This window comes from Thamnophis elegans, chromosome 16 (genome assembly GCF_009769535.1).
Source record: "Thamnophis elegans isolate rThaEle1 chromosome 16, rThaEle1.pri, whole genome shotgun sequence".
Taxonomy (NCBI): Eukaryota; Metazoa; Chordata; class Lepidosauria; order Squamata; family Colubridae; genus Thamnophis; species Thamnophis elegans.
The window spans coordinates 30,995,090-31,022,909 of NC_045556.1; the positions used below are offsets into that span (position 1 = coordinate 30,995,090).

Here is a 27,820-nt window from a genome sequence, read left to right on the forward strand (position 1 = left end):
AGAATAGAGTAAACATTGGTATGGAATAGAATAGAACAGAGTAGATATTAGAATAGAGTAGATATTAGAATAGAATAAATATTAGAATAGAATAAATAATGGAATGGAATAGAATAGAAATAAAATAGGAATGGAATGGAATAACAGAATAGAAAATGCAATAGAATAGGATAGGAATAGAATAGAATAGAGAATTGTGATGGGATAGAATAGAAATAGAATAGAAATAAGAACAAAATAGAATAGAATAATGAAGAATAGCAGAACAGAACAATAACTTTATTGTCACTTTGAATGTGTGTACATTGATCGGCATACATTAAAATGAAATTCCATTGTATACAGCTTTCAAAGGGTCACCCCCTCCAATATATACCACATGAACATGACAAAAATAAATAAATACAAAATTATACACACACACACACACACACACACACACACACATTGTATGACACAGAGAGAAAACACAATCAAGTTCGGATGTATACATGTACATGGCGAGAAAAATGAATATTGTGAATTTACCAGGCGGGTGGCCTAGGGAACAAAGCTCTTACAGAATCTGGTAGTCCTGGTAGAAATACTTCGAAACCTCCTCCAAGAGGGGAGCAACAGAAACAGACCGTGAAGTGGGTTTGTGGGGTCGCTAACAATGCTTTAATCTCTTAGCTCATAGCGCCTGTAAGCAGTATCCCAAATAACGGGGTGCGAGCTTCCTATAAACTTCTCCGCTGTCCTCACCACTCTCCGTAGGGACTTTCTATCTGAGGCACTGCTGCCACCAAACCAAACAGGGATGCACTTTGTTCAAACGCTCTCAATCGTGCCACTGTAAGGAAGTGGCCAGGTGTGATTTTTTCATCCGACGCAGGAAATGCAGATGCTGGTTTGTACGCCTCACTAAGGGTGACGTTGGGCTACAGTTCCCATCATCCCCAGCCAGAAGGCCGGAGTCAGTCTGCTTGGGAGAGGTTGAGAAGAACACTCAGAGAAGGCTCATTGTTTACTTACTTTTTACTTATTTATATAATCCCTAAATGTTGGCTCCTTTCCGTAAAAATATTAGAAGGATGGCTTTTTCCATAGCTACAATTTTAGGCTGTATCCTCTGACAGGCTGCTTGATTTTTCTTGACACCGTAATTATAATTATTATTTTTTCCTCCCTGGCTTTTATAGGCGACTCAATAGACGACGAAATGACTAGACTTTGCAATCTTGCCCAGAGGTAGGTGCTGCTAGAATGATTTTTATAAGTGGGTTTAAATCATCATCCCCTTTTAACGACCCCATAATTCCTTGCGGGGTGGAGTCCGGGCAACTGATTGAAGCTAGCAGAGTGTTTTAATGGCCGGATGCTTGTCCTGTCACCAGTGCGGAGTTTTGTTCACCAGCTACATTCCCAAGTGTGCCCCGCACGCTCCTGTTTTTAAAATATTGAGATGGAATTGCACGCTGAGCACTCACGTTCTTTTAGAATGAATTTCGAACGTTTTGTTAGACGATAAGAATAAAACACAAGAACCCAAAAAGCAAATCGGAGGACCCAGCGGGGAGGGGAAGGGGAAAGATACGTGAGACGGGGAGGGGGGGAAAGGAAAATAAAAGGCTTTGATTTCTGACTGCCCCTCTATTGCAGCTGAATAAAGCATTAACACCGAACCTCAACTTTTTACTTTTCCATAATAATAAAAAGTATCCATTTCTATCATCAACCGAATGAGTAAACCCCAAAATCAAAGTTTCCATTTCCCCCACCCTCCACCTCGAGCACAAAGTCCAGAAGTGGTTTCCAAGGAGAAACGAAAGCAATTGTGTTTTTTTCTTTGATCACAGCAGTCAATCTTCTACCCTGTTTCTCTGAAAATAAGACCTCCCCGGATAATAAGCCCATGGGCTTTTGAGTGCATGCGCTAAAATAAGCCCCCCCGAAATAAGCCCTCTCTGAAAATATTACAACACAGCAGCAGCCATGAGGTGACCACGCTCACCGCCTCCTGCACCTCAAAAATAATATTACCTCCCCAAAAATTAGGCCAAGTGCTTATTTCATGTGTGTGTGTGTCTGTGTGTGTGTGTGTGTCAAAAGAAAATAAGACCCTATCTTATTTTCGGGGAAACACGGTAACTGTATCGACTTTTGCAGCCATTCATCCATTGTGCGGATCGAAATGTCCTTTCCTTTTTGTGCCTTTTTGTAAAACGAAGCAAAATTAACAAATGGCTCACTTAGCAACAGAAATGTTGGGCTAAGCCGTGGTCGTAAAGGCGAGGACGACCTGCATTTAAACCTTCCCCATTTTCTTTCCCTGTAGCTTGTCTGACTTTGAGGTGTCCCAACACCTGCCTTCTCCAGAAGGGCCCACTCATGGAGAAGAAGAAGCGGAGAACGGAAAGGAAAAACCAACTGCCACCCCTAGCAAGTTTCCACCAGGTAAACATTGCTCTGTCAGGAAGGCTTCAGCTGTGACAACCCTGCCAAATCAGAATAACCAAATAACAGAGTCAGGAAGGGGCCTTGGAGGTCTTCTAGTCTAACCCCCTTCTCAAGCCAGCCAGCTGAACTTGGAGGTAAAACTTTCTGCCTTCAAATCTGTAGAGATTCTTAGGGATCCAAGGTCATGTTTGCCCCAAAGGTGTTGGGTTTTTTTTGCAGGAGGGAAACTGAACTTCCTTGTTTTTTTTCTTTTGAAGACATGTCGCTTCTCATCCAAGAAGCTTCTTCAGCTCTGATCGAATGATGGTGGGGAATGGAAGGATTGATGCTCCTTGCAGACAGCTGGTCCTTTACATCCTCTTAGAGGGTCCTTGAGGCCACTTGGAGGTTTCTCTGTGTCCTCAGGGTCACCTGAGTGGTGCAAAAGGTTCCTGTAGTCTGCAATTTTCCCCTCTGTAAATCCATTCCTCCTCCCACCCCATTTGAAGAGTCTCCATCCCAAATTGTGTAGCTAAAAGTCTGTAGAGATTCTCAGTCCTCCAGGCCATGGTTGTCCCAAGGGTGCTTTTTCAGGAGGCAAATGGACTTCCTTGGTTTTCTTTGAAGACGTTTTGCTTCTCATCCAAGAAGCTTCCTCAGCTCTGAATGGATGGTGGGGAATGGAAGGATTGATGCTCCTTGCAGACAGCTGGTCATTTGCATCCTTTTAGAGGATCATTGAGGCCACTTGGAGGTTTATCTCAGGGTCACCTGAGTGGTGCAAATGGTTCCTGGAGTCTGCAATTTTTCCCCTCTGGAGATCCATTCCTCCTCCCACCCCATTCCAAGGGTCTCCATCCCAAATTGTGTAGCTAAAAGTCTGTAGAGATTTTCAGCCATCCAGGTCATGGTTGTCCCAAAGGTGCCTTCAAACACAAGACGTAAGAAGTTTTCAAAAAAGACTCAATGCATTTGTGGAGGATTGGCTTTGTTGACCATACCGAGTCTTGAAGCCTCAATGATATTTCCTACAGCTTCAGGCATAGTGCTATTAATATCATCTACTGGGTGAGATGACCACTCCTAGGGCAGATTTATGAATTTATGGATGCTTATGATTGGCCATTGAGGGATGCAGAGTGATTGGTTAATCAGATCCTTGACTTGATCTTCTTAAGTTCTTACATGGCCCCCAAAGGCTGTTTCAGCTTTGCTTTGGCTCTTGAAGCGATAACAATAGCACTTAGACTTATATACCGCTTCAGAGCCCTCTCTAAGCGATTTACAGAGTCAGCCTCTTGCCCCCAACCATCAGGGTCCTTATTTTACCCACCTCAGAAGGATGGGAGGCTTAGTCAACCTTGAGCTGGTCAGGACCGAAGTACTGGTAGTGAGCAGAATTAGGCTGCAATATTGCATTCCAACTACTGTGTCACCATGATCCTTGAGAGACCGCCTGCTGCCAATTACCTCCCAAAGACCCATTAGATCGCACAGGGTCGGCCTCCTCCGGGTTCCATCCACCAGCCAATGCCATCTGGCTACAACCTGGGGGAGGGCCTTCTCTGTTGCAGCTCCGGCCCTTTGGAACGAACTCCCCGCGGAGATTCGGACCCTCACCTCTCTCCCTGCTTTCCGAAAAGCCGTTAAAACCTGGCTGTGTCAGCAGGCCTGGGGTTGATGAGCTCCCTTCCCCTCTCGACAGGTGTGGTTGTTGGTCATTTTAAATGTCTATTTTGTACTTGTATGTTTCCCCTTCCCGTTTAAGTTGTTCGCCGCCCTGAGTCCCTTTTAGGGAATAGGGCGGCATATAAATAAAATAAAACTTAAACTTACTTAAACTTAAACTTAAACTAACTTAAACTTAAACTTAAACTTAAACTTAAACTTAAACTTCCTTCTTTCCTTCCTTCCTTCCTTCCTTCCTTCCTTCCTTCCTTACTTACTTACTTACTTACTCACTTATAGCAATAGCACTTATATCCCACTTCACAGTACTTTATAGCCCTCTCTAAGCAGTTTACAGTGTCAGCCTCTTGCCCCCAACAAGCTGGGATCTCATTTTACCCACCTCGGAAGAAAGGAAAGCTTAGTCAACCTTGAGCTGGTCAGGATCGAACTCCTGGCAGTGAGCAGAATTAGGCTGCAATATTGCATTCCAACTACTGTGACGCCATGATCCATCCATCCTTCCTTCCTTCCTTCCTTCCTTCCTTCCTTCCTTCCTTCCTTCCTTCCTTCCTTCCTTCCTTCCTTCCCGATAGCAATAGCACTTATATCCCACTTCACAGTACTTTATAGCCCTCTCTTAAGTGGTTTACAGAATTGGCCTCTTGCCCCCAACAGTCTGGGTCCTCATTTTACCCACCTCGGAAGGACGGAAGGCTGAGTGAACCGTGAGTTGGTCAGGCTCGAACTGCTGGCAGCGGGCAGAATTAGCCTGCAACACTGCATTCTAACCACTGTGCCACCACAGCTGATAGATAGATGTGTGTGTGTGTGTGTGTGTGTGTGTGTGTGTGTGAAAGAGAGAGAGAGAGAGACAGACAGATAGCAATGGCACTTAGACTTATCTACCGGTTTACAGTGCTTTACAGCCCTCTCTAAACGGTTTACAGAGTCAGCCTCTTGCCCCCCAACAATCTGGGGTCCTCATTTAACCCACCATGGAAGGTCAGAAAGTTGAGTCGACCTTCTGATGTCCTCACCCGGCCTCCGAACTCTTTCTCTTTTCTCTGCTTTGCCTCTTGAAGCCTCCGAGATATGCTAACTATTGTACCAGTGGTTTCATCTTGTGATTTGTGGATTTCTTTATCACAAACAACTGCTCTTAAAAAAGAAAGAAAGAAAGAAAGAAAGAAAGAAAGAAATGCCCATAAACAGCTAACCCAATAATCAGCTGGCATAGATTAAATGCTAGGCTTACCAACCTCAGAGAAACCAGTGTCTGGTTTCCTGCGTTGCATAATTGATGGCGCACTGGCCCAGAAATGCATCCCTTCAGGTAGGAATCTGGAGGCTCGGGTGACAACCAGGCAGCGCTGAAAAACATTTGGTGGCAGCCACAGGAGTTTGGAGGTTTTTGGGCTGGGTGAGCAGAACAAGTTGGGGTAGGCTTTCTCCAGCAAAGCAGAAATGCACAGCAGGTGGGAAACGATCCGTTGTTCCACGCATTGCACCCTCAAAGGTATCGGAAGAACCAACATCCTCGGGGCTTCGTTTTCAGTGACGTGCAGCTCAAATGCATGGTCCTTTGGTGGGATGATCCTTCCATGCCGGGGTGGGTGGGTGGGTGTGTGTGTCAGATGGAAAGCAGAGGATATTGTGAAGCGAAGTGCCCGAAATGGGATGAGCATCTTTAGATAACACGGGCTTTCTTGACTTCTCCGGCCTGCTTGGGTCGTGGGGATCCCTAGGAATTGGTGACCGATATTTTTGGGTGGGTCTGGGGTGGGTCTAAAGGGTGGCTCAGTGGCTAAGACGCTGAGCTTGTCGATCAGAAAGGTCGGCAGTTCGGCGGTTCGAATCCCTAGCACCGCGTAACGGAGTGAGCTCCCGTTCCTTGTCCCAGCTTCTGCCAACCTAGCAGTTTGAAAGCACGTTAAAAAATGGAAGTAGGAAAATAGGAACCAGCTTTGGTGGGAAGGTAACAGCGTTCCGTGCACCTTCGGGTATTGAGTCATGCCGGCCACATGACCATGGAGACGTCTGAAGACAGTGCTGGCTCTTCGGCTTTGAAACAGATGAGCACCGCCCACTTGTGCGGGGGAAGATGGGACGATAAAGGAGGTGAAGGAACATGTGTCTGTGCAGAAAGGAGGCCAAAGAGATGGAATTCACGAGATGAATTGGGGTATTATGGTCTGCGCCGATCTGTTTTAGTTACCGAAAGTGGAGGGGGAAAAAATGCTTTTTTCCTATACAGTTGTGCCCACCAGTGTTTTAATTTAGATATTTTTGAGTGGTACCCCATAATTCAGTAGTGAGTTAAGTAGTGAAGCTGGGAAACTAACTCTGTTCTGTTAAGTTTCCTCTGTGGAGGAATTTTAATATCATCTAATACTGATTGCTTCAACTGCCTGCCACCCTTCCTACATTCTTCTTGCTCTGTCTTTTTATCCAGTTTTATTTTCTTTCTTTTATATCCAAAGACACTAAGCAGCTACATTTTTTTTAAAAAAATACTAACTAGTTTTCTAGATAGCTGCAGTCCAGCAAAGATCCGGACAATTTTCTTCCTCTTCTCCACTTCTGTGGTGGCCAGCCACTTGAGCTGGCAGGAGATTCGGGCAGTAGGGAGGTTGGGGAGGAACCTGGGCCAGTCCTGGAGTCTGGGAAAGGCTCAGACGAGGGCTCTGTGTCGGAGGCAGAGATGGGGCCAGGGCCATATGCCAGTTATCAGCTGCCTTCAGAGTCAAACATCAGTGAGGCTGGAACCTGTTCCCAGTGTGCACATGCGCAGAGTTGCCAGACGAAGGGAACAGCTAAAGAACAGGGGCCAACTTGGGAGTAAAGCCACAGGTGGTCAATGAATGGCCCCTCCCAGAGGGAATAAAAGAGAAGCGAAAGGGGAGTGGAGTTTGCAGGAGACAATTAGTTCATTCCTGCATTCTCACCAAGTATGGTGGCATCTGAAAGATACCGGTCTGGCCACTCTCCAAGCCTGATCAAGGTCGGTAATTGTGAACTATCTTGAAGGACTGTGGGAGAGAAAAGACTTTGCTGGAGAGGAATTCACGGTCAATTAAATAAAAGGAGTTTATTGGGGCGAGGACTCATCTTCATGCCGCTGGGGAAGCCTAGGTCAGAGCAACCTCCTGCTCTCCATCTTCATTAGTTTTTAAGCTGTTGTCCTCCTTCTGAAGGCAGGTGGCATCAAAGAATAGAATTGCTTGAGCAGAAGGCTTTTTAGGTGGTCAAGATGAAGTCAGGCCTCCGCATGACGTAGTTAAGGGACATCAGGGGTGTCCCACATGGCTTGGGGGTGGTGGTGATGGCGGTACTGTTTTTGAAGCTTTCCTCCCAATCACTGGAGGACCATCACTGTCTGCAGAAGATCTACAGCATGCTTAGCTGACTGTGCTTCCCTGCTACCTCCTAAGCTGATTCAACCAATCTCTGGAATTTCTTCAGAGCTCTTGATGGAACACCTCCAGGAAATACGCTTGCTGAGACAACGACTAGAAGATTCCATAAAAACCAACGAACATCTGAGGAAGCATCTGGAGCAACAGGTCTCAGCTTCTGTCCCAGACCAAGGTAAGATGTTTTGGATTACTTCAGAGAGCCATGATCTCTCTTCTGGTGGCAGGGGGCTGCTCACAGGTGCCAATTTTACATTTTTTGGTGATGCCCACTACCCCATATAAGTCATCCAGAGGACACCAGATTTGGAAACATCCTCAGGGCAATGGATGATCATCCTTGGTCATTACCCAGCACTGATGATGTTCTCTAGTTGAGTAATGAAACATCTGCAAGAAAACCACAAGCTCAGAGAGCTCCAAGGACTCCATATTCATTGTCCTCCTCCTCCTCCTCCTCCTCCTCCTCCTCCTCCTCCTCCTCCTCCTCCTCCTCCTCCTCCTCCTCCTCCTCCTTTTCATTCTCCTCCTGGGAGAAATACCTGTGTAGGACATTGCCCTATTTAGCAGCACTGATAGAAAAGAACATCTGTTGTTCAGGGTTGAATAGTATGGTCTTTGGTGCTCTCTCTCTCTCTGGTGGCTTTCATGCGGATGCTTTATTTACCCAACTAGGTGTTCATCAATGCTCCCACCGTCACTGATGATGGGTAATGAGATGTCTGCAAGAAAACAACCAAGCTCAGAGAGTACCAAGGATCCCACAGTTCTTTCCTCCTCCCCCTCCTCCCTCCCCCTCCTCCCCCCTCCTCCTCTCTAGAAACCCCACTCCCTTCTAGCACTGATGATGTTATCTAATAGGGCAATGAAATGTCTACAAGAAAACAACCATGCTTAGAGAACACCAAGGGCTCCCCCAATTCAAACCTGAGCTACAAATATTCTATCAGAGCAGGTGTGTGTGTGTACTGTGTTTCCCCAAAAATAAGACTGGGTCATATTAATTTTTGCTCCAAAAGATGCATTAGGGCTTACCGTAATTTTCGGACTATAAGATGCACCTTTTTTCCCTCAAAAAAGAGGCTGAAAATCTGGGTGTGTCTTATACACTGACCAAACCTTTTTTTGCCTCCTGAAACCCGCTCCCTTCACCAAAATGACCGTGCAGAGCCTGTAGAAGGCTTTCAGAGTGCTTCTGGGGGCTGGGGAGAGCAGAAATGAGCAAAAAACAGGTCGTTTTTTGCTCAATTCCCCCCAACCCCCAGGAGCACTCTATAAGCTTCCTAAAGGCTATTCATCACTGCGGTGGGGGGGGGGGGGACAGGCCCCTTTTTGCGAAAAACAGGGCTTTTTTTGGAGGTTTGCAGAGTGCAAAAACTTTTTTTTATTTGTCCCTTCAAAACCTTAGTGCATCTTATACTACAGTGCCTCTTATACTTGGGTGCATCTTATACTCCGAAAAATGCGCTGTTTTCTGGTTAGGTCTTATTTTGGAGAAAATAAATGGCACTCAATGCATCCATCTGCCTGACAATCCTAACTGGGGCTTATTTTTGGGGTGTAGGACTTATATTACAAGCATCTTGAAAAATCATGCTATGGTTTATTTTCCAGCTAGGTCTTATTTTTGGGGAAACAGGGTATGTATATATGCATTTGCATTCCTGTACTAACCACAACGCCGATGACCCATCTCTCTCTCTGTGGTTGTGCCTGGGGCAGCTCCCCTCTAAAACACTCCATTTTGCTTTGTAAAACAGCCTGGCCATTGTCATCTTGCAAAAAAAATAGCCTCATGCCAGCATCCTTTCTCTGCCAAACTGATCGACCGGCGTCTGTTGAAGCAGCTGAATCCTCGGTCAGGAGGAGAGATTAATGCCAGCCAGCCCTAACATCTCCCCCCCTTAAAAAAACCACACACCCACATGCCCAAACCGCCCAAACCTGTGGCAATTTTACTGGGATGTTGAAAATGACAGCCAAGCTGTATGTTTTTACAATCTCTGGCTGGTAGCCCAGGCTTAAGCTGAACAGTCTCGTTCCCCCCCGCTACCATTATCAGCAAAGGATAATCGGCAGCTTGGCTGATATTAACCCAGGTTCCAAAGTCTGTTTAGGATGACTTCCTGCAAGTCCAGCTGGATTCCATTTTGCCCTGTACCCAGGATAACCTTCAGAATCAATCTATCTATCTATCTATCTATCTATCTATCTATCTATCTATCTATCTATCTATCTATCTATCTATCTATCTACCTACCTACCTACCTACCTACCTACCTACCTACCTACCTACCTACCTACCTACCTACCTACCTATTGTCTGTCTGTCTGTCTGTATAAAAGGGAAATACCACTCATGCATCATCACGAAATCTCCAGAACCATAAAGCCTACAAACTTGAAATTTGGCACGTATGTTCCTCTTGGCTTCTAGGTGCTCGCTAAGAAAGTTTTTTTTCCGAAAGGACCATCGGAGTATTTGTTATGTTATTATTATTATTATTATTAACACGCTCTGATGCTAAAGGTGTTACACGTTCTACTCTCCCTCCCCACCCAAAAAGAACTCTGTTCCAACTGCCACTTGGACATGGGTGTGGCCAGCACGTGACTCATCTGGCCTGTGGGCTGGGAGTTTAGACACTCTGCACCTGAAAAGGAGAGAAGTGGGTAGGATAGGAGAGGCCCCTGTGGGGCAAGCCTGAGGAAGGGAAGGGGAGAGGAGAGGATCAATGGGGCCAGCCTGAGGGAGAGAAGGGGATAGGAGAGGCTTCTGTGGGGCTAGCCTGAGGGAGAGAAGGGGAGAGGAGAGGCCAATTGTAACTACTCATTAATGTTCAAGATTTTAACTATCAATTTATCAAGCCCGATCCCATAGTTCTGTAGCAAAGCATGGGTATCCAACCCACTAGTGGGAGATAAATAGCTTTTGTCTCTCTATTTTTCTTTCTTTTTTAACCTCCCTCCCTACTTTGTTTAAATAGTTTCTTGTTCAGTGGGGAGCAAAAGTCTAATCTTTACTGATCCAAAGATGACTCCTAAATCCCTTTTTATGTATATATTTATAGACGTAACCAATGCTCATATCCGTGCATCAGAGCAGCTGAATTCCCTGACATCTGAAATTCATTTCCTGAGGAAGCAGAACCAAACGTTGAATGGCATGCTGGAGAAAGGATCTAGAGGTGAGATAACCAGGGGAAAGGGACAGAAATAAACTTTTTAAATTGGAAAGCACTAAAGGTGCTTTCCTTCCATTTTTCACCTTGTCTTCTAAAGAAGATGCATTTTATCTGTGGAGATTCTCAGTGATTCTCAAAGGTACTATTTCAAAAGGCCACTGGACTTTGTTTTTCCTTGAAGAGGTTTCGCTTCTCATCCAAGAAGCTTCTTCAGTTCTTCAGAAGGCCACAGGACTTTGTTTTCCCTTGAAGAGGTTTCACTTCTCATCCAAGAAGCTTCTTCAGTTCTTCAGAAGGACAACTGGATTTTGTTTTTCCTTGAAGAGGTTTCACTTCTCATCCAAGAAGCTCCTTCAGTTCTTCAGAAGGCCACAGGACTTTGTTTTCCCTTGAAGAGGTTTCACTTCTCATCCAAGAAGCTCCTTCAGTTCTTCAGAAGGCAACTGGACTTTGTTTTCCCTTGAAGAGGTTTCGCTTCTCATCCAAGAAGCTCCTTCAGTTCTTCAGAAGGCAACTGGGCTTTGTTTTTCCTTGAAGAGGTTTCGCTTCTCATCCAAGAAGCTCCTTCAGTTCTTCAGAAGGCCACAGGACTTTGTTTTCCCTTGAAGAGGTTTCGCTTCTCATCCAAGAAGCTTCTTCAGTTCTTCAGAAGGACAACTGGATTTTGTTTTTCCTTGAAGAGGTTTCGCTTCTCATCCAAGAAGCTCCTTCAGTTCTTCAAAGGCCACAGGACTTTGTTTTCCCTTGAAGAGGTTTCGCTTCTCATCCAAGAAGCTCCTTCAGTTCTTCAGAAGGCAACTGGGCTTTGTTTTTCCTTGAAGAGGTTTTGCTTCTCATCCAAGAAGCTTCTTCAGTTCTGCAGAAGGGCAACTGAACTATGTTTTTCCTTGAAGAGGTTTTGCTTCTCATCCAATAAGCTTCTTCAGTTCTTAGATAAGAAGCCAAACCTCTTCAAGGAAAAGCAAAGTCCAGTTGCTTTAGAAAAAAAGCACCTTTGGGACAAGGTGCTTTATCAGTGTCTGTTTGGAATCGGAGCAAGGACAGGATTGACAAAAACGACACACCCTGTAGAAGAAAATGCCCGTCTTCATTGCATTTTCGCATTTTGCCACGTTTTGCACACATAAAACTGGAGCAAATTCACAATCGGCTCTTGCAAACCCAAATCTGTGGTGTACGGGAGAAATAAACCTCTTATTTTTTTTCGTGCTCATCGCCCTCTGAGCTATTTCAAGGGTTACATTTTTTATCCTTTTATGCAAGTTGTCTTTTTTTAGCTGCACCACCAAAGAAAATTGGAAACGTTAAAAGTCTTAAATAATAGATTGGCTTCTTGTTTGATTGCTGCAGGGAGGGTAGAGTTTTACGTCCTGTATTTAAAAACAAATTCCCGATTCCCAGGATAGTATAGGTTAGTCCTCTGACTTATGACCACATTTAAAGTTTTTTTTTATTTTAGAACAAACATACCATCAATGTTAAACAGTGTGTCCTCTGGGTACAAATATTTTGTGCAATAACAATTAAACTTACAGCCATATTCATTACTTTATCTATTCTTAAGTTAATACTAATACATAACATACTATTATAACAATCCCCTTCTTTGCTTATCTGTCTTTATTAATACAATTTCCCTATTTCACTCTTCTGCTTCCATTTCTGATTTTCATATTTTTTCGCTAACCGTTGATAAAATAACTCCCGTATACTATAATAGTCAGATTGTTCCTTTTTTTTTAATTGCAAGTGTTATTCTATTCATTTCTGCATATTTTAATATTTTGTTAATCACGTTCTTATCTATAGGGATCTCTTCACTTTTCCAATTTGGTGCAAGTATAATTCTAGCTGCTGTTATTACATGTTTAATCAAATATACTTGTTCTTTGCTATAAATTTCTGGTAAGATCCCCGACAAGAATAAATGTGGTTTGAAGTCAATATGTTGTATATCATCTTCTCCAACCACATATGAATTTTTATCCAACATTTTTTAGCTTCTACTCATGTCCACCACATATGATAATATGATCCCCGGTATCTGGAATTCAGCCCAAAATTTCTGCCGCTAATCGAGACAGCTGTTAAGTGAATTTCATCCCATTTTACGGCCTTTCCCGCCACAGTTCTTAAGTTGAACCACTGCAGTTGTTAAGCTAGCAACGCTGTTGTAAGTCAAGGACTCCCTATACCTCATAAGGCTAGTGCCATTTTGCTTGTATTTTGGAAAGCATGGGAGAGCTTACACACCATTTGTCTATCACACTTGGCCAAGAAAGAATTCTATTTCAGATTTTTTAATTTCTAGAATTTCTATTTCTATTGTTTCTTTTCAGAAGGACTTGAGGCTCAACTTGCAGAGAAGCAGAAAGAAAATGAAGCCTTGCGAGAGTCCTTGACCCAGAAGCTCCTGGCGGTTGAGGGTCTTCAGAAGGACCACGAGCATCTCGAGAAGGAGAATGAAAAGCTGCGGGAACAAGTGGAAAAAGGAGAGGTTGAAAACGAGGGTCTGACCCACGAACTGTACGAAATCAGGATTGAGCTGAACAGGTAATTCTTAAATGTCAAGATGGGAAAACCTTACGGCACAGAATAGAGCTGGTGAACCAGTTGTTTCCCCGAAGTCTATGGAGATTCTCCATCATCCAGGTCATGGTTATCCCAAAGCTGCTGTTCCAAAAGGCAACTTTCTTGAGTTTTTTTTTTCTTGGAAAGCCCTTTGCTTCTCACCCAAGAAGAACTGAAGGAGCTTCTTGGATGAGGATCCAAGAAGAAGCTTCTCGGATGAGGATCCAAGAAGAAGCTTCTCGGATGAGGAGCCAAGAAGTAGCTTCTCGGATGAGGATGCAAAAAGAAGCTTCTTGCATGAGAATCCAAAAAGAACTGAAGAAGCTTCTTGCATGAGGATGCAAGAAGAAGCTTGTTGGATGAGATTCCAAGAAGAACTGCTTCTTGGATGAGACTCCAAGAAGAACTGGAGAAGCTTCTTGGATGAGGATCCAAGAACTGCAGAAGCTTCTTGGTTGGGACTCCAAGAAGAACTGCAGAAGCTTCTTGGATGAGGATCCAAGAAGAGGTTTCTTGGATGAGGATTCAAGCTTCTTGGATGAGAATCCAAGAAGAACTGAAGAAGCTTTTTGGATGAGAAGTGAATTTTTTCAAGGAAGAAAAACCAAGAAAATCCACTTGCCTTTTGGAATAGTACCTTAGAGTTGTTTTCCAGGTGTTGCTAAACAAAAACGATCAACCTTGTTCCTCATGGAGTCCCATTTGGGCATGGACAGATTCTTCTCCCAAGGGCTTTAATATTACATACAGGCATGAAAACTAGAGTAGGATGCAATTGGCGTGGACTTGCGCAGACTTGGAAAACCAAGTCAGGTGAATCATCCCGGTGTCCGCTTCCTTTATGGAAAGCCAGGTTGTAGCAGACCTAGGCTTCCACAAACACGAAACCAACTCCTCGTCCCGATAAAACCTCTTTTATTTAGGCTAAAGGGAATTCCTCTCCAGCAAAGTCCCAGCCAACAGTCTTTCAAGAGATTTCACAACTACAGACCTTTAGCAGGCTTGGAGAGCTGCCAGGCTAATATCTTCCAAACGCCACACTGTAGCAGCAATTACTTGGCAAGAAGTCAGGAACAGATCTTCACCCGAATAAATTGAACTCATTGCCTCCTGCAAACTCCACTCCCCAGTTGCTCCTCTTTTATTCCCTATGGGAAGGGACATTCACCATCCACCTGTGGCTTTACTCCCAAGTTGACCCTTGTTCCTTAGCTGTTCCCTTCTCCTGGCAGCTCTGCGCATGTGCATATTGGGAACAGCCTCCAGTTGTTCTTCTGCCCCACTGATCTCCAACGGCAGCTGATAACTGTCAGACGGCCCTGGCCCCCTCTCTGCCTCCAACACAGAGCCCTCATCAGAGCCTTCCCCAGACTCCAGGACTGGCCCATCTTCCTCCCCAACCTCCTCACTCTCCGAATCTGCTGCCAGCTCAGCTGGCGGGCCACAAGAGGAGGAAAGGTTGAAGGAGATGTCTCAGGACAACAGGGAGAGTCCTACCACAATCAGGTCACCCTTCGTGATGCGGGATTGTAAGCTCTCACTGACTAGTTTGCTTGGGATGTTCCAGGTTGCAGATGGAGCTGGCCACAAAGCATCACCAGCTGACAGAGAGCGACAAATTGTTGTGCTCGTTGCGAGTGGAGCTCAAGGTGTACGAAAAGTTGGACGAAGCCCTCCAGAAAGCGAAAGGTAAAGGGTATCAGATACAAATAGGAAGGCTGTTGGGTTCTTCTACAGTAGATTAATTCAGAGGGGAATTCGAGTACTGAAGTCCAGAGGAAAGGAGACAGTTTTGGGGCATGCAGGGGTTTATGGACCTTCTCCAGCCATCCTTAGGTTCATATTCAAGATTGGGCAATCCCATCAATGTAGAGGTGTCCATGGGCAAAATCCCATGGGCAAGAGCATCAGAGTTTGTTGCAGCAATCACATCCAGAAAGCACACACAGGTAACGGATTCAGCAGGATTCAATCTTCCTTATATACATAATAACACAGGCATATATGCAATACCCATGCGGATTCTTCCAACACAGTAGCAAATACAAGCAAACACAGGCTGAGGAGAGAACAGTTTCAGTTTCAGTTTCAGTTCAGAGCAGCAGACTAGTTAAGAGCTCCGCACAAACTCAGGGCTTCAGTACAGAACAGTTGAACTAAGCCACGCCCAGGCTCCTCGCTGTCTCCTTGTTGCTTGTAGAGCAAATACTGTTTCAGTTTCCAAACAGCCCTCATTGGCTGACTTAGTTGCTATGCCTGTTCATTGGCTGACCTTGTTATCACGTCTTCTTCCAAGTCATGAACTCTCAGGCACTGACAAAGAATCATATCATTAGGGAGGGCAAGATAGCCAGACCAAATGGGATACCATTGTCCTTAGCCTTGGGTGAATTCCACGGAAGACCAGGAAACAAGTTTTGGATTTTCCCACGTCCAAAGTCAAGCGTGCTCTGTAACTCACAATGGTGGATGAGTTAAAAAACCCACTCTAGAGTTTTTGCGGGAGAAAAAAAACAATTTATGTTCACATAACACTATTGCAGGTGGTCTTTGACTTAACGACCGCGATTGAGCCCAACATTTCTGTCGCTAAGTGAAACATGGAGGTTTGCCCCATTTTACGACTTTTCTCACTGGAGTGAATCATTAACTCAGTAATATGGTTGTTAGTAATACAGCTTTCTCCTTTGATGTCAACTCCTAAAGTTGCCATGGTGAGCCCATTCCATGCATACCATCTGATAGAGTCGGATCTCAGATTACTACAGCAGGCTTGGGAGGGGGGCACCTCATTGGAGAATGTGATTTATGACACAGACTGAGGGGAGCGAAGGAACAGGGGTAAAGTTCAGCTAAAATTCAAACGCTTAGATCTGACTGCAATAGGGTATTGCTGAAATGGTACTCCTAATAAATGACTGGTTTTCTTTTGAAACTTGGCTCGAGGCTCATGAATCAATTAGGGCATCTTTCGGAAACGAGTTCAGGCAGTCAGTTCTAAGCTTGGCTTGCCAGAAGGTCGGAAAATGGGAATCACGCAACCCCTGGTCACTGCGACCTGTCGTAAATATGAGTCAGTTGCCAAGCATTTGAATTTTGCTCTTGTGACCTTGGGGGGGGGTGTGTGCCACGGTTGGATGAAAACTGGTCGTAAGACGCTTTTCCCACTTCCGTTGCATGGTCACTAAACAGGCTGTCATAAGCCAAGGGCTACCTCTGGTGAGATTTTGCTGGGGTTTGAAAACTTGCAAGAAGGTGGCCCAAAGTTTGCTCTTTGCCAGGTTCAAGGAATTTTGAGTTCCTTGATTTGGGCGATCAGCTCTCTGGGTTTCAAGGCTGCTTTGATTTTTAGCCTTGGTTCCCACCTTCCATGTCGGCGACTCATAATTGGGATACATTCTTATTGTTATTTAATCTCGGGCCAGCTTCTCTCTCTCTCTTCTCCCCAGGCGCTCAAACGTCCTTCAGAATTTATAAATCTTCTCCACTCCAGTCCTTTAATATACGTCATTTCTTTCTCTTTTTTTTTTTGCTTTGGATATGCAACATTAGCTTTTATAGTCAAAGTGAAAAAATAATTTTGGCTCTTATTAAATCTTTGGAGAGCGAAAGCAATTACTAGGGAAGGTTATACTTGCATGCATGTGTGTGTATGTGCGTTTTGGGCATGCAGGTTTTTGGGGGGTCTATGAAATCATTATAAGCAACGTGGTGGCTCAGTGGCTAAGATGCTGAGCTTGTCGATCAGAAAGGTCGGCAGTTTGGCGGTTCGAATCCCTAGTGCCGCGTAACGGAGTGAGCTCCCGTGACTTGTCCCAGCTTCTGCCAACCTAGCAGTTCGAAAGCACGTAAAAAATACAAGTAGAAAAATAGGGGCCACCTTTGGTGGCCCTCCCCAACCAACAAACATCTTTCAGATCGGCGCCAGAATGAAATTGAAGAATGTACGAAGGATCAAAACCAACCTCTTGATCTTGGCGAGCTCTTGACTGAAATCCAGTTCTTGAGAAAGCAGCTGGAGCAGAGCATCGCCTCCAACCAGATGTTGCATGAAAAAGTAGAAGAGCAGCTGCGCCTAGGACAGGGGGAGAAGGAGAGCTATCTGGGGTCAGCTGTGCAGATCAGCTACCTGTTCGGTCACGAGTCTCAACAACTTCCCACTGGGATCAAAGGTAGGGAGAAGGCGCATTCCAGCATCCTTAAAGGTAGGACAAGAAGCAATGGGTGGAAACTCATTCAAGGAGAGAAGCAACCTAGAACTAAGGAGAAACAGTTAGAAGTTATAACCTGGCAGAACAATTAATCAGTGGAACGGTTTGCTTCTAGAAGTTGTGGGTCCTCTATCATTGGAGGTTTTTAAGAAGAGATTTGTCTGAAGTGGTATATAGGCTTTCCTGCTTGAGCAGGGGGTTGGACTAGAAGGCCTCCAAGGTCCCTTCCAACTCTGATAATGCATATTCTAGTTCTAAATAGGGGAGAGGGTTAGGCCTCTGTTTGTTCCCTTAAGGGGCTGCCACCAAGAAGAGGGGCTCAACATATTTTCCAAAGCTCCTGAATGCAGAAGCAGCAGCGATGGATGGAAACCAATGAAAAAGAGAACCAACCTAGAAATAAGGAGAAATTTCCTGACAGGGAGAACAATTAATCAGTGCAGCAGCTTGCTTTCAGAGGTTAAGGGTGCTCCATCATTGCAGGTTTTTAAGAAGGCCTCCAAGGTCCCTTCCAACTCAGTTCTTCTGTTAATTTCACCCAGTTCTTTAGAAGCAGAGGAGTTACATTGTTTTCAGCTGCCAGAGGAGTAGAGAAAATTTAAGGGCCATGGGTTAACGATCTGGGAATGGGTAAAGCCTTCACTTCCCCATAGAGGAGGGTTTTGATTGTCATCTGCATGTGTCAATCAGACAATTGGTAGCTAACCCAACATCATCTTCTGTACCTCCGCTGCAGAGTTGAGTTTCAGCACCCTGGACAGCCCCTCCCACTGCAGCCTGTTGACCAACCAGGAGATTTGCCCCATCCCCAGCCACTGCGTCTGGGCGGACAAGAACGGACAACATATCCTGGGCTTGATTGAGGATTACAACTGTCTCCGGAAGCAGATCACCGAAGGGCGGAAGCGGCTGTCTAAGCTGGAGCTTCCTCTGAGAGAGGAAGGAGACCCGGAATTGGCGGTGACAGTAAGTGGCGTAGTGGAGAAACTGGATGGGTGGGAATATTATGGAACCTACAGATTCCTAAAGAGTTGAGGATGGAGTGTTTTTTTTAAAAAAGTTTTTATTTTATTTTAGTTATTGTTCTTATCACATTTTAACACTTTTTTTTTAAAACAACTTTCCTCCATTTCATCAAGCATGTCGTTTGGTTACAGGTTTTTCTGCACCAATTCTTAAACTCAGGGTTGACATCATTGGTTTACATTAAACATAGCTGAATATTTCGCTGTCATTGGGCATTATGTATTCAAATTACCATTAATATTCTTCCATCTGTAACAATCCTTAATTCCTTAAATTCATAATTATCAAATAACAATGAATCTTTAAAGTATTATAGTGTCACTTATGTCTAAGGAGAAAGAGCGAAGAATAGAACAAAGGGTTCCCATTAATTTATAATATACATTCATATTTTCAATTGACCATTATGTCACCAATCATCCCGTTATTAATTATTAATCCATATAGTGGTTAAGTATTTCAATTCATGTATATCAATTGTTCCTTACATCATCATTGATCCGTTTAATATACAAAGATCTTTCTAATATAAAATGGTCACTACATACAATTATACCAAGGTGTTCAAATCATCCCATTCTTATACATTAAAATTATTATTGTACTTTATATATTATGTGAATAGTACTCTATATCATAGCAAGAAAAGAAAAAACAAAAAACATTTTAACACTTTTAAGCATTTGTTTTTCCATGTAAAAAACTAAAATATATGATCGGAATTGCTCTGCTTACCATCCCATACACCTATTTTTTTTAACCTACACCCTACTTTTCTTTCCTTTCCTTTTCTCCCTCCCTCCTCTACTTTCTTCTCCGCCTCTCCTTTCCCTTTCCTCCTCCCCCTCTCTTCTTTACCTCTTACCCTTCATACCCTCTCTCCTCCTCTTCCTATCCCTCCCAATCTTCCTCTCCTTTCTTCTTTCTCTCTCTTCTCTCCTCTTCCTCTCTTCCTTGAGGATGGTTTTTTCTTGTAAAGTTTTTTTAATGTTTAGTCTCATACACATATTTTACAAGTATACATTCTCTTAGTTACTTGTTCTTATCACATTTTTACCCTTTTAAGCATTTTTCCATATAAAAAATTAAAATATATGATCGGGATTGCTTTTGTGTATGGGATGGTAAGCAAAGCAACATGCCCTACTTTTCTTTCCTTTTCTCCCTCTCTTTCTTCTCTACTTTCTCCTCCTCCTCTCCTTTCCCTTTCCTTCTTCCCCTTCCTCTCCCCTACTCCTCTCTACCTCTTCCCCTTCATACCCTCTCTCCTCCTGTTCCTATCCCTCCTCATCTTCCTCTCCTTTCCTCTTTCTTCTCTCTCTCTCTTTTCTCCTCTCCTCTTCCTTGAGGATGGAGTGTTAAGGCACCAGGGGTCCATGGGATTCTCTGTCTGTCTCTCTGTCTGATTTATCTCCCCCCCATCTCTCTCTCTCTCGCTGTCTTTTTCTCCATCTCTGTCTCTCTGTCTGATTTCTCTCTCTCTCTCTCAGTTTCTCTCTGTCTCTCTCTCTGTCTCTCTCCCTCTGTCTCTGTCTGTCTCTCTGTCTCTGTCTGATTTCTCTCTCTCTCTCCATCTCTCTGTCTCCGTCTGTCTCTCTGTCTGATTTCTCTCTTTCTCTCTCCGTTTCTATCTGTCTCTGTCTCTCTCTCCGTCTCTCTCCATCTGTCTCTTTCTCTGTCTGTCTGTCTATCTCTGTCTCCATCTCCGTCTCTCTCTGTCTCCGTTTGTCTCTCTGTCTGATTTCTCTCTTTCTGTTTCTCTGTTTCTCTCTGTCTCTGTCTCTCTCTCCATCTGTCTCTCTCTCTCTCTCTTTCTCATTTGTCTGCTGAGGAATACATTTTGCCTCGTCTCTGGATCACTTGCTCACCGTTAAATGGAACCATTTAGCGTGTGTGCTAAAGGAGGCTCCTCTATATCGCCCAAAGTGACGTCCGGAGTCATTTTGACTTTCAAATGATGAGACATGGAATGAAAACAGGAGAGGAAAGGGAGGCTGTGTGTTTTCCCACGGAGCCCAGTAAATGTAACCCATTATTAATTACCATTATTGATTAGCCTGCCTTCCTGCTCCTGCGACAGCCACCCCCCCCTTTTCCTGTTCTTGAATAATAATACATAATTTCGCTACCTTTTTAACTGAATAAATTAGTTTTGCCCGACTTGCAAAATATTCACGCTCATCAGTCCTCCCGAACTGTAGCCAATTGGATTTGGGCCATTAATTCAAGATGACTTTCCTTCCCACCCCCCTTCCCAGGGTAAGAAAATCTTTCTCATCTTCTTGGTTTTTTTTTTTCCTTTCTTTCTTTCTCCAGGTTCCTCTGAGTTTGTCTGCCACCTTCAAGGCGGTCCAGGAGAACCTGGAAGAAGCTGGCCGCCTCTTGACCCTCCTCTGGAGGGTCTCCTTGCCAATGAAGGTGGTCCATGCTGCTGCTTACTCACTTCAGGTTAGGCTTGTTCTGACCAAGGCTTCCCCCAAAAGCAAGAGGTAGATTCCTGGTCCCGACAAAACCCCTTTTGTTAAACGAATGAGGAATTCCTCTCATTCCCGTTCAGCCAAGGCCTGGCAAACAGTCTTTCAAAGGAGTATTTATGACCACAGACCTTATCTAGCTTGGAAAGCTGTCATGTAAATATTTTCCCAATGAGGTGCTGTGCAAGGAAAGACTGGGCACAGAGTCTCTGAGATTCACGGACAGATCTTCACACTCCTGAAACGAACGAACAAATTGTTTCCCGCAAAAGCCCACTGTCAGCGTTCCAGGTATCATCCAGAATTAAATCAGGATCCAAGGCATAGCTTTCATCAAAGTGCCAATTTAATAAGAGAGACATGTTGGCACATCTGTGGAAAACCCGAATCTGACAGCTTCCTGGGTTTTCCACCCAGTTGAAAGTTCAAGACCTTGCCTCCGCACCCACAAGTCCATCACAGGGTCCAATCATATGGTGGTCGTGGCCAGTTCGACATCACTTTGTGTCGGGGGCTCCCGTGGCTGCCCAAGCGCTCGGCCAGTGAAAACAGGCTCTCGAGTTCCGTTTTCGGCTGCGATGGCCAACTGCAACCCGCACACAGCCCTCCTGAGCTCCATTTTCGCTGGCAGAGGCACTGTGGGTTGGTCCTTTGCTGTTTCCAGGGCAACCCCCCAGGTGAGATCGAAGCCTTGAGTTTGACACCCTTATGTTACCGCTTCAGGAATGTGCTGGGCAGAAGGTCTTTGGTTAAACCCAACCGACCATGTGTCTATGGGGATGCTCAGTCATCCAGGTCCTGGCTGTCCCAAAGGTGCTTTTTTCAAGAGGCGACTGGACTTCCTTGTTCTTTCTTTTGAAGATGTTTCACTCCTCATCCAAGAAGCTTCTTCAGCTCTGACTGGATGGTGTGGAAATGGAGGATTTATATGCCCTGCAGACAGCTGCTCATTTGCATCCTTTTAGCGAGTTGTTGTGGCCAGTGGTGAAATTCAATTTTTTTTACTACCGGTTCTGTGGGTGGGGCTTGGTGGGCGTGCCACGGGAAGGATACTGCAAGATCTCCATTCCCGCCCTACTCTAGGGCCAGCCAGAAGTGGCATTTGCTGGTTCTTCTGAACTACTCAAAATTTCCGCTACCGGTTCTCCAGAACCCGTCAGAACCTGCTGGATTTCACCCCTGGTTGAGGCCACCTAGAGGTTTGTCAACCTCCATATCAACACAGATAAATCTCCAGGTGGCCTTAATGACTCTCTAAAAAGAATTCAAAGGACCAGCTGTCTGCAAGGAGCATCAATCCTTCCATTCCCCACCATCCAGTCACAGCTGAAGAAGCTTCTTGGATGAGAAGCGAAACGTCTTCAAAGAAAAACCAGAACGTCCAGTTGCCTCTTGAAAAAAGCACCTTTGCGACAACCTGCTATAGACTTCTTCTATGGACCTCCCAACAGCCATCTCTTAAGGACAAGAGTCTCCAAACCTGGCAACTTTAAGATTTGTGGACCTCGACATCCTGAATTCCTCATCCAGCCATGCTGCTTAGTCACCCCTTGCCAAGAAGGACATCTTCTTGAAAAGAAGCATTGCCATCTTCAGCCATAGTTCCGTCTACCCAAGCTTTGGGAGGCCCACACCCACCCCGTGAGAGAAAGCTAACCCTGCCTCCTTGCTCTGCAGGATGAAGATCTGAAGTCCGAGGTTTACAAGCTCCGTCGGAAAGTGACTGAACAGGAGAAGAAGCTGTTCAGCATGGCCAGGCGCTTGTATTCCACCAACCAACTCAAAGAGAACATGGAGAGGGTCATCATGGAGCAGTGTGAGTGGGGAGGTCTTCCATCTTCTCTGCTCTTTGTCCTGCTTCGGAGCTTCGCAGTGACCTCAAAAGGTTAAAAATAGACCAACCCCTGGTCTGACCCAATGCCATTCCCCTACTTTTTTGAACCCTACTCCTCCCCCCCCCCCGCTCCAAGTAGCAAGCTAGATCTCAGTTGATGAAGCAAGTAGGAAGTTGACTAGCCATAAGGAATGTTTAGTGGGAAGATCTCTTGAGACAATGTCCAGTTGGGAATCTGAGACGTGTCTGGAGTAGTTTTAACAGAATTGATGAATAACCGAGTTGGAAGGGACCTTGGAGGCCTTCTAGCCCAACCTCCTGCTCGAACAGGAGACCCTGTTAATGTTTGTGTTCCAAATAGCATCCAATATAAAAATTGGAGTCCGAGGCAAACACTTCCTCAAAGTTCCAATTGATTAAGAGAGCCACGTTGGCACATCTGGGAAAACCCGAATCTGAAGGTTTCCCGGTTTTCCCCACCCAGTTGAAAGTTCAAGATCTTGCCCCCCACACCCATAAGTCCATCCCATGGTCCAATCTCCCACTGCCACGAAGACAGATTCCTCCCATCCTGTTTCCGGCTAGGTGCAGAGACAAAGGATGACCTTGAGTTTCTAAGAAGGATGTTGTTATGGCTACACATCACCCCACTCCATATAATCCCCCCTCCCATTTTACCACAGTAGAAAGTGTGGTGGGCCTGAAGGCCAGAAAGAAAAAGATGGCTTGCAGGCATGACAATACAATTTCCAACAGGCAGCTGTCCAGCTGTCCAGCTGTCTTTTCTTAAAAACCTCCAGTAATGGAACACGCAGAATTTCTGGAGGCAAGCTGTTCTACTGGTTTATTGTCCTCACTCGGGAAATTTCTCCTTATTTCACGGGCTTAACTTCCAAGCCACTTTGTCTTAACTTACTGGTAGTCCTCGGCTTATGACCACAATTGAGGCCGGAATTCCAGTCACTAATCATTGCGGGCATAAGTCGAGGCACTACATGGCCGGACCCAACTTTTTCAACCATTTTTTGAATGGCAGTTCTTAAGCTGTAATCCCACAGTTGTAAGTTTGAATCCACTCCCCCAAATGGGTGTGTGTGTGTGTGTGTGTGTGTGTATGTATGTATGTATGTATGTTGTGGCCCAGCAGGAGCCGTTGGAGCTGCCACCAGACTCCGACAGCGAGGGGCCCTTTAAGTCGGCTCTGGAGGATGTGGAGAACCCTGGACAGGGTTCCGACTCCGAGCAGGGCGCAGAGAGGCTGGTTGGCCACCAGGAGGCACCTGAGCCTTCGACCAGTGGGGAGGAGACAAGGGAGTGTGATCCGGAGGTCAGCAGTGGGGAGGAGACAAGGGAGTTGTTCCTAGATGCCCGGCACTGGAGAGCTAATAGGCATAAGGAACAATTACGCAGTTACAGGAGGTAATTGCACTCAGCTGGTGGTAATTAGGCTCCTCTCAAGACTATAAAGGAATGCTTGTGCACATGCCCCTTTTGCAGAAGTCAATGCATTAACTAATGTTGGAGAACAGTATTGTGAGCTTGGCAGGCTGGATTGCTGCCAAGGCTTATCTGTGCCTGCCTGCTGCCAAGGATCTGTCTGTCTATTAATAAATTATGTAAAGTATCTTTGGCTTGGAGTGCTTTGGTGTGGAACGAGGGGGGGTTCAGAACATATATATATTTGCCATTAAACACCTGGTCGTAAGTTTACAACTGCCACTGGAAGCTCAAGGGAAATGCACCTTCTCAAGCCAAATTAACTCTCTTTCTCTTTGCAGTGTCGTTAACGCATAGTGTTTTAAAAAAGGCCAGAGCAAATCTTGAAGTAAGTAGAAACACTCACCAACATCCTCATGTCTCTTTCTGTTTTCCCTTCTTCCTTTTCTGTAAGTAGTGGGGTCTTGGGAATCATCCATCTTGCAAAAAATCCCCAATAATTGTGGCCCGCCAGTAGCCAGTGTGGCTGGCAGCAGATTCGGACAGCGAGGAGATTGGGGAGGAACCTGGGCCAGTCCTGGAATCTGGGGAAGGCTCGGATGTGGGCTCTGTGTCGGAGGCAGAGAGGGGGCCAGAGCCGTGTACCAGTTATCAATTGCCTTCGTAGTCGGAGCAGGAGCATTGCAGGGAAAAAAATGCTTTTTTTTTGCCTTATTTCTGCTGCTTTTTTTCTACAGGGTAATTGCATACCATTTCTGCACAAAAACTGATCAGGATAGTCATGCTTTATTTGGGGGGGCAATCAAAGAAGTAAGAGTAGAGTAGAGTAGAATAGAATAGAATAGAATAAGAATAGAGAATAGAATAGGAATACAGAATAGAATAATAATAGAATAGAATAGAATAGAATAGAATAAGGATAGAGAATAGAATAGGAATACAGAATAGAATAGAATAGAATAATAATAGAATAGAATATAATAAGTATAGAGAGTAGAATAGGAATACAGAATAGAATAGAATAGAATAAGGATAGAGAATAGAATAGGAATACAGAATAGAATAAGAATAGAATAAGGATAGAGAATAGAATAGGAATACAGAATAGAATAGAACAGAATAATAATAGAATAGAATAATAGTAGAATAGAATAGAATAAGTATAGAGAGTAGAATAGGAATACAGAATAGAATAATAATAGAATAGAATAAGGATAGAGAATAGAATAGGAATACAGAATAGAATAGAATAGAGTAGAATAGAATAGAATAAGGATAGAGAATAGAATAGGAATACAGAATAGAATAAGAATAGAATAGAATAGAATAGAATAAGTATAGAGAATAGAATAGGAATACAGAATAGAATAAGAATAGAATAGAATAAGGATAGAGAATAGAATAGGAATACAGAATAGAATTGAATAAGAATAGAGGGTAGGATAGGATAGGATAGGATAAGATAGGAGCTGGAAGGGACCTTGGAAGTCTTTTAGTCCAGCCTGCTGCTCAAGCAGAAGAAGCTATCGAAGAATGAATGAATAGAATAGAATTACAGAATGGAATGGAATAGAATAGAATAGAGAAGAGAAGAGAGAAAGTGGAATGGGAGAAGAGAACAGAACAGAATAAGAATAGAGAATAGGATAGGATAAACACATAAGAGAGGATAGGATAGGAGCTGGAAGGCACTTGGAATGTCTTCTATTCCAGCCCCCTGCTCAAGCAGGACAACCTAGACAATTTCAGACATAACTTTTCTTAAAAAACCTCCAGTGAGTTTTCTCAAGTCTGAGATGGACAGATAAATCTTTTCTCCGTCCTGCTACATTTCTACGATAGGTGCGGAAACTTTTTCTACATGGTGGAGCCCTCTTAGCAATCAGTAAGATATCCCACAATAGGGGAGGAAGAGGTATTTCACTGCTGCTGTGACAGCCCCATTAATGCTGAAACCTTTGTTTTATTCCCTAGGTTCACGCATCAGTCAAAAAAGCCGCAGCGTCCAGCCTCATCAAGAAGAGGGTTTAAGCGAAGACCCCCCGGGGGCCTACAATAAAGGCCATTTTCCTTTGCTGAGCTGGTCCTTTTGAGTACTTCTTGCACGAAGCCGAGTCCTCGTCCCGATAAACCCCTTTTATTTAATTGAGAGTGAATCCCTCTCCAGCAAAGTCTTTCCTCTCCTGCAGCCTTTCAAGGTAGTTCACAATTGCCATCAGGCTTGGAAAGTGGCCAGGCCGATATCTTTCAGACGCCGCCATACTTGGCAAGAATGCAGGAATGAACTGACTGCTTCCTGCAAACTCCACTCCCCTTTCGCTCCTCTTTTATTTCCTCTGGGAGGGGCCGTTCATCATCCACCTGTGGCCTTACTCCCAAGTCGACCCCTGTTCTGTAGCTCTTCCCTTCGTCTGGCAACTCTGTGCATGCGCACACTGGGAACAGGCTCCAGCTGTTCTTCTGCCTCACTGATGTCTGACTCTGAAGGCAGCTGATAACTGTCGGACGGCCCTGGCCCCCTCTCTGCCTCTGACGCAGAGCCCACGTCCAAGCCTTCTCCAGACTCCAGGACTTCCTCCCCAACCTCCTCACTGTCCGAAACTGCTGCCAGCTCCGATGGCCACTGGTGGGCCACAACACTTTTTCCCCTCCAAGGCCTTAATATCCTTACATTTCTACCCCATTACTCTGGCGTTTTCTACCCCAATATCGTCTGTATATCCAGACTGCAGTGCTCTCTCTCAAGTCCCGAGGATGGTAAATTTTGGTACCCATCATTTTTTTTCTTCTTATCCAGCTTTCTCTGGCTGGGCCAACCTCAGTGCTTAGCTTTGCTCCATGAAAAGGGGGTGGCCTTTTACATGTCAGGAAGATGTATCTGCTGTCCAGAACGTCAGTGAAGCCCGAGTTAATGTAGGCAGGCGGAGTTTTTGGAGCGCGGTAATCTTGGAGGTGGGAGCGTGGGAACGTAGACACCCGTGCGCCAAATAAAAGCTTTTGCGATTCTTTGGTTCGGGTCTCCGTCACCCAAGAGGACCCTGTAATGAAAAAAGAAAGAAAGAAAATGGAGATGTTGGTTTGCACCCAACAACTTGGTCTCCTCCTTTCCATCCCATCATTGCAGGCTCTTCCATCTTTCCTTCTGGAGCTGAGATGGAAGAGTTGGTTGGTGCCCCAACAATTGGCTGCTCCCTCAAGTGCAACGTTTACCTGTTGAATCTGGGGGGGAGGGAGATGCTTACTTCTCTCCTTTTCTTTGCTCACTTCCTTGGGTTTTAGGTAGGACTTCTCCACTCCTGAACCTACAGAGGACACCTGTCACCTTTTGGGCAGAGCCCCTGCCTCTAAATTGCTGCTCGGCATCTTGCCTACTTGGACAATATGCAACTCCCACTCGGATGCCCACGGGACCGAAAAAGTAGCCGTAAAATTGACCAGGTCCATCTTTAGATGTCCTCTCCATCCCAAACAGGAGAATAGATTCCAGTTGGGGCTTTAGATGTTGTCTTTTGAGGACAATCCCAGAACCTCCTCATCTTTTCCCAACCGCATGGTTGAAATTTGGAAGCTATGTTAGACC

At 44.8% G+C, this 27,820-nt stretch overlaps 1 protein-coding gene across 3 annotated transcripts in view; it reads left to right on the forward strand.

The window, feature by feature from the left end:
• CDK5RAP2 (CDK5 regulatory subunit associated protein 2) overlaps positions 1–26,319 on the forward strand; it is a 95,568-nt gene extending 69,249 nt beyond the window's left edge. For 2 of the 3 annotated variants that reach the window (XM_032233347.1, XM_032233348.1), the window contains exons 26-37: positions 1,182–1,230; positions 2,318–2,436; positions 7,552–7,677; positions 10,574–10,690; positions 13,027–13,240; positions 14,826–14,947; positions 17,176–17,430; positions 18,206–18,435; positions 20,812–20,943; positions 22,647–22,785; positions 24,582–24,628; positions 26,215–26,319. In XM_032233347.1, the coding sequence (XP_032089238.1) occupies positions 1,182–1,230; positions 2,318–2,436; positions 7,552–7,677; positions 10,574–10,690; positions 13,027–13,240; positions 14,826–14,947; positions 17,176–17,430; positions 18,206–18,435; positions 20,812–20,943; positions 22,647–22,785; positions 24,582–24,628; positions 26,215–26,271 (1,607 nt within the window). In that variant the 3' untranslated portion in view covers positions 26,272–26,319. The remainder of the gene's footprint in view (positions 1–1,181; positions 1,231–2,317; positions 2,437–7,551; positions 7,678–10,573; positions 10,691–13,026; positions 13,241–14,825; positions 14,948–17,175; positions 17,431–18,205; positions 18,436–20,811; positions 20,944–22,646; positions 22,786–24,581; positions 24,629–26,214) is intronic. The other variant, XM_032233350.1, reaches the window with a different exon arrangement.
• Positions 26,320–27,820: the final 1,501 nt, after the last annotated feature.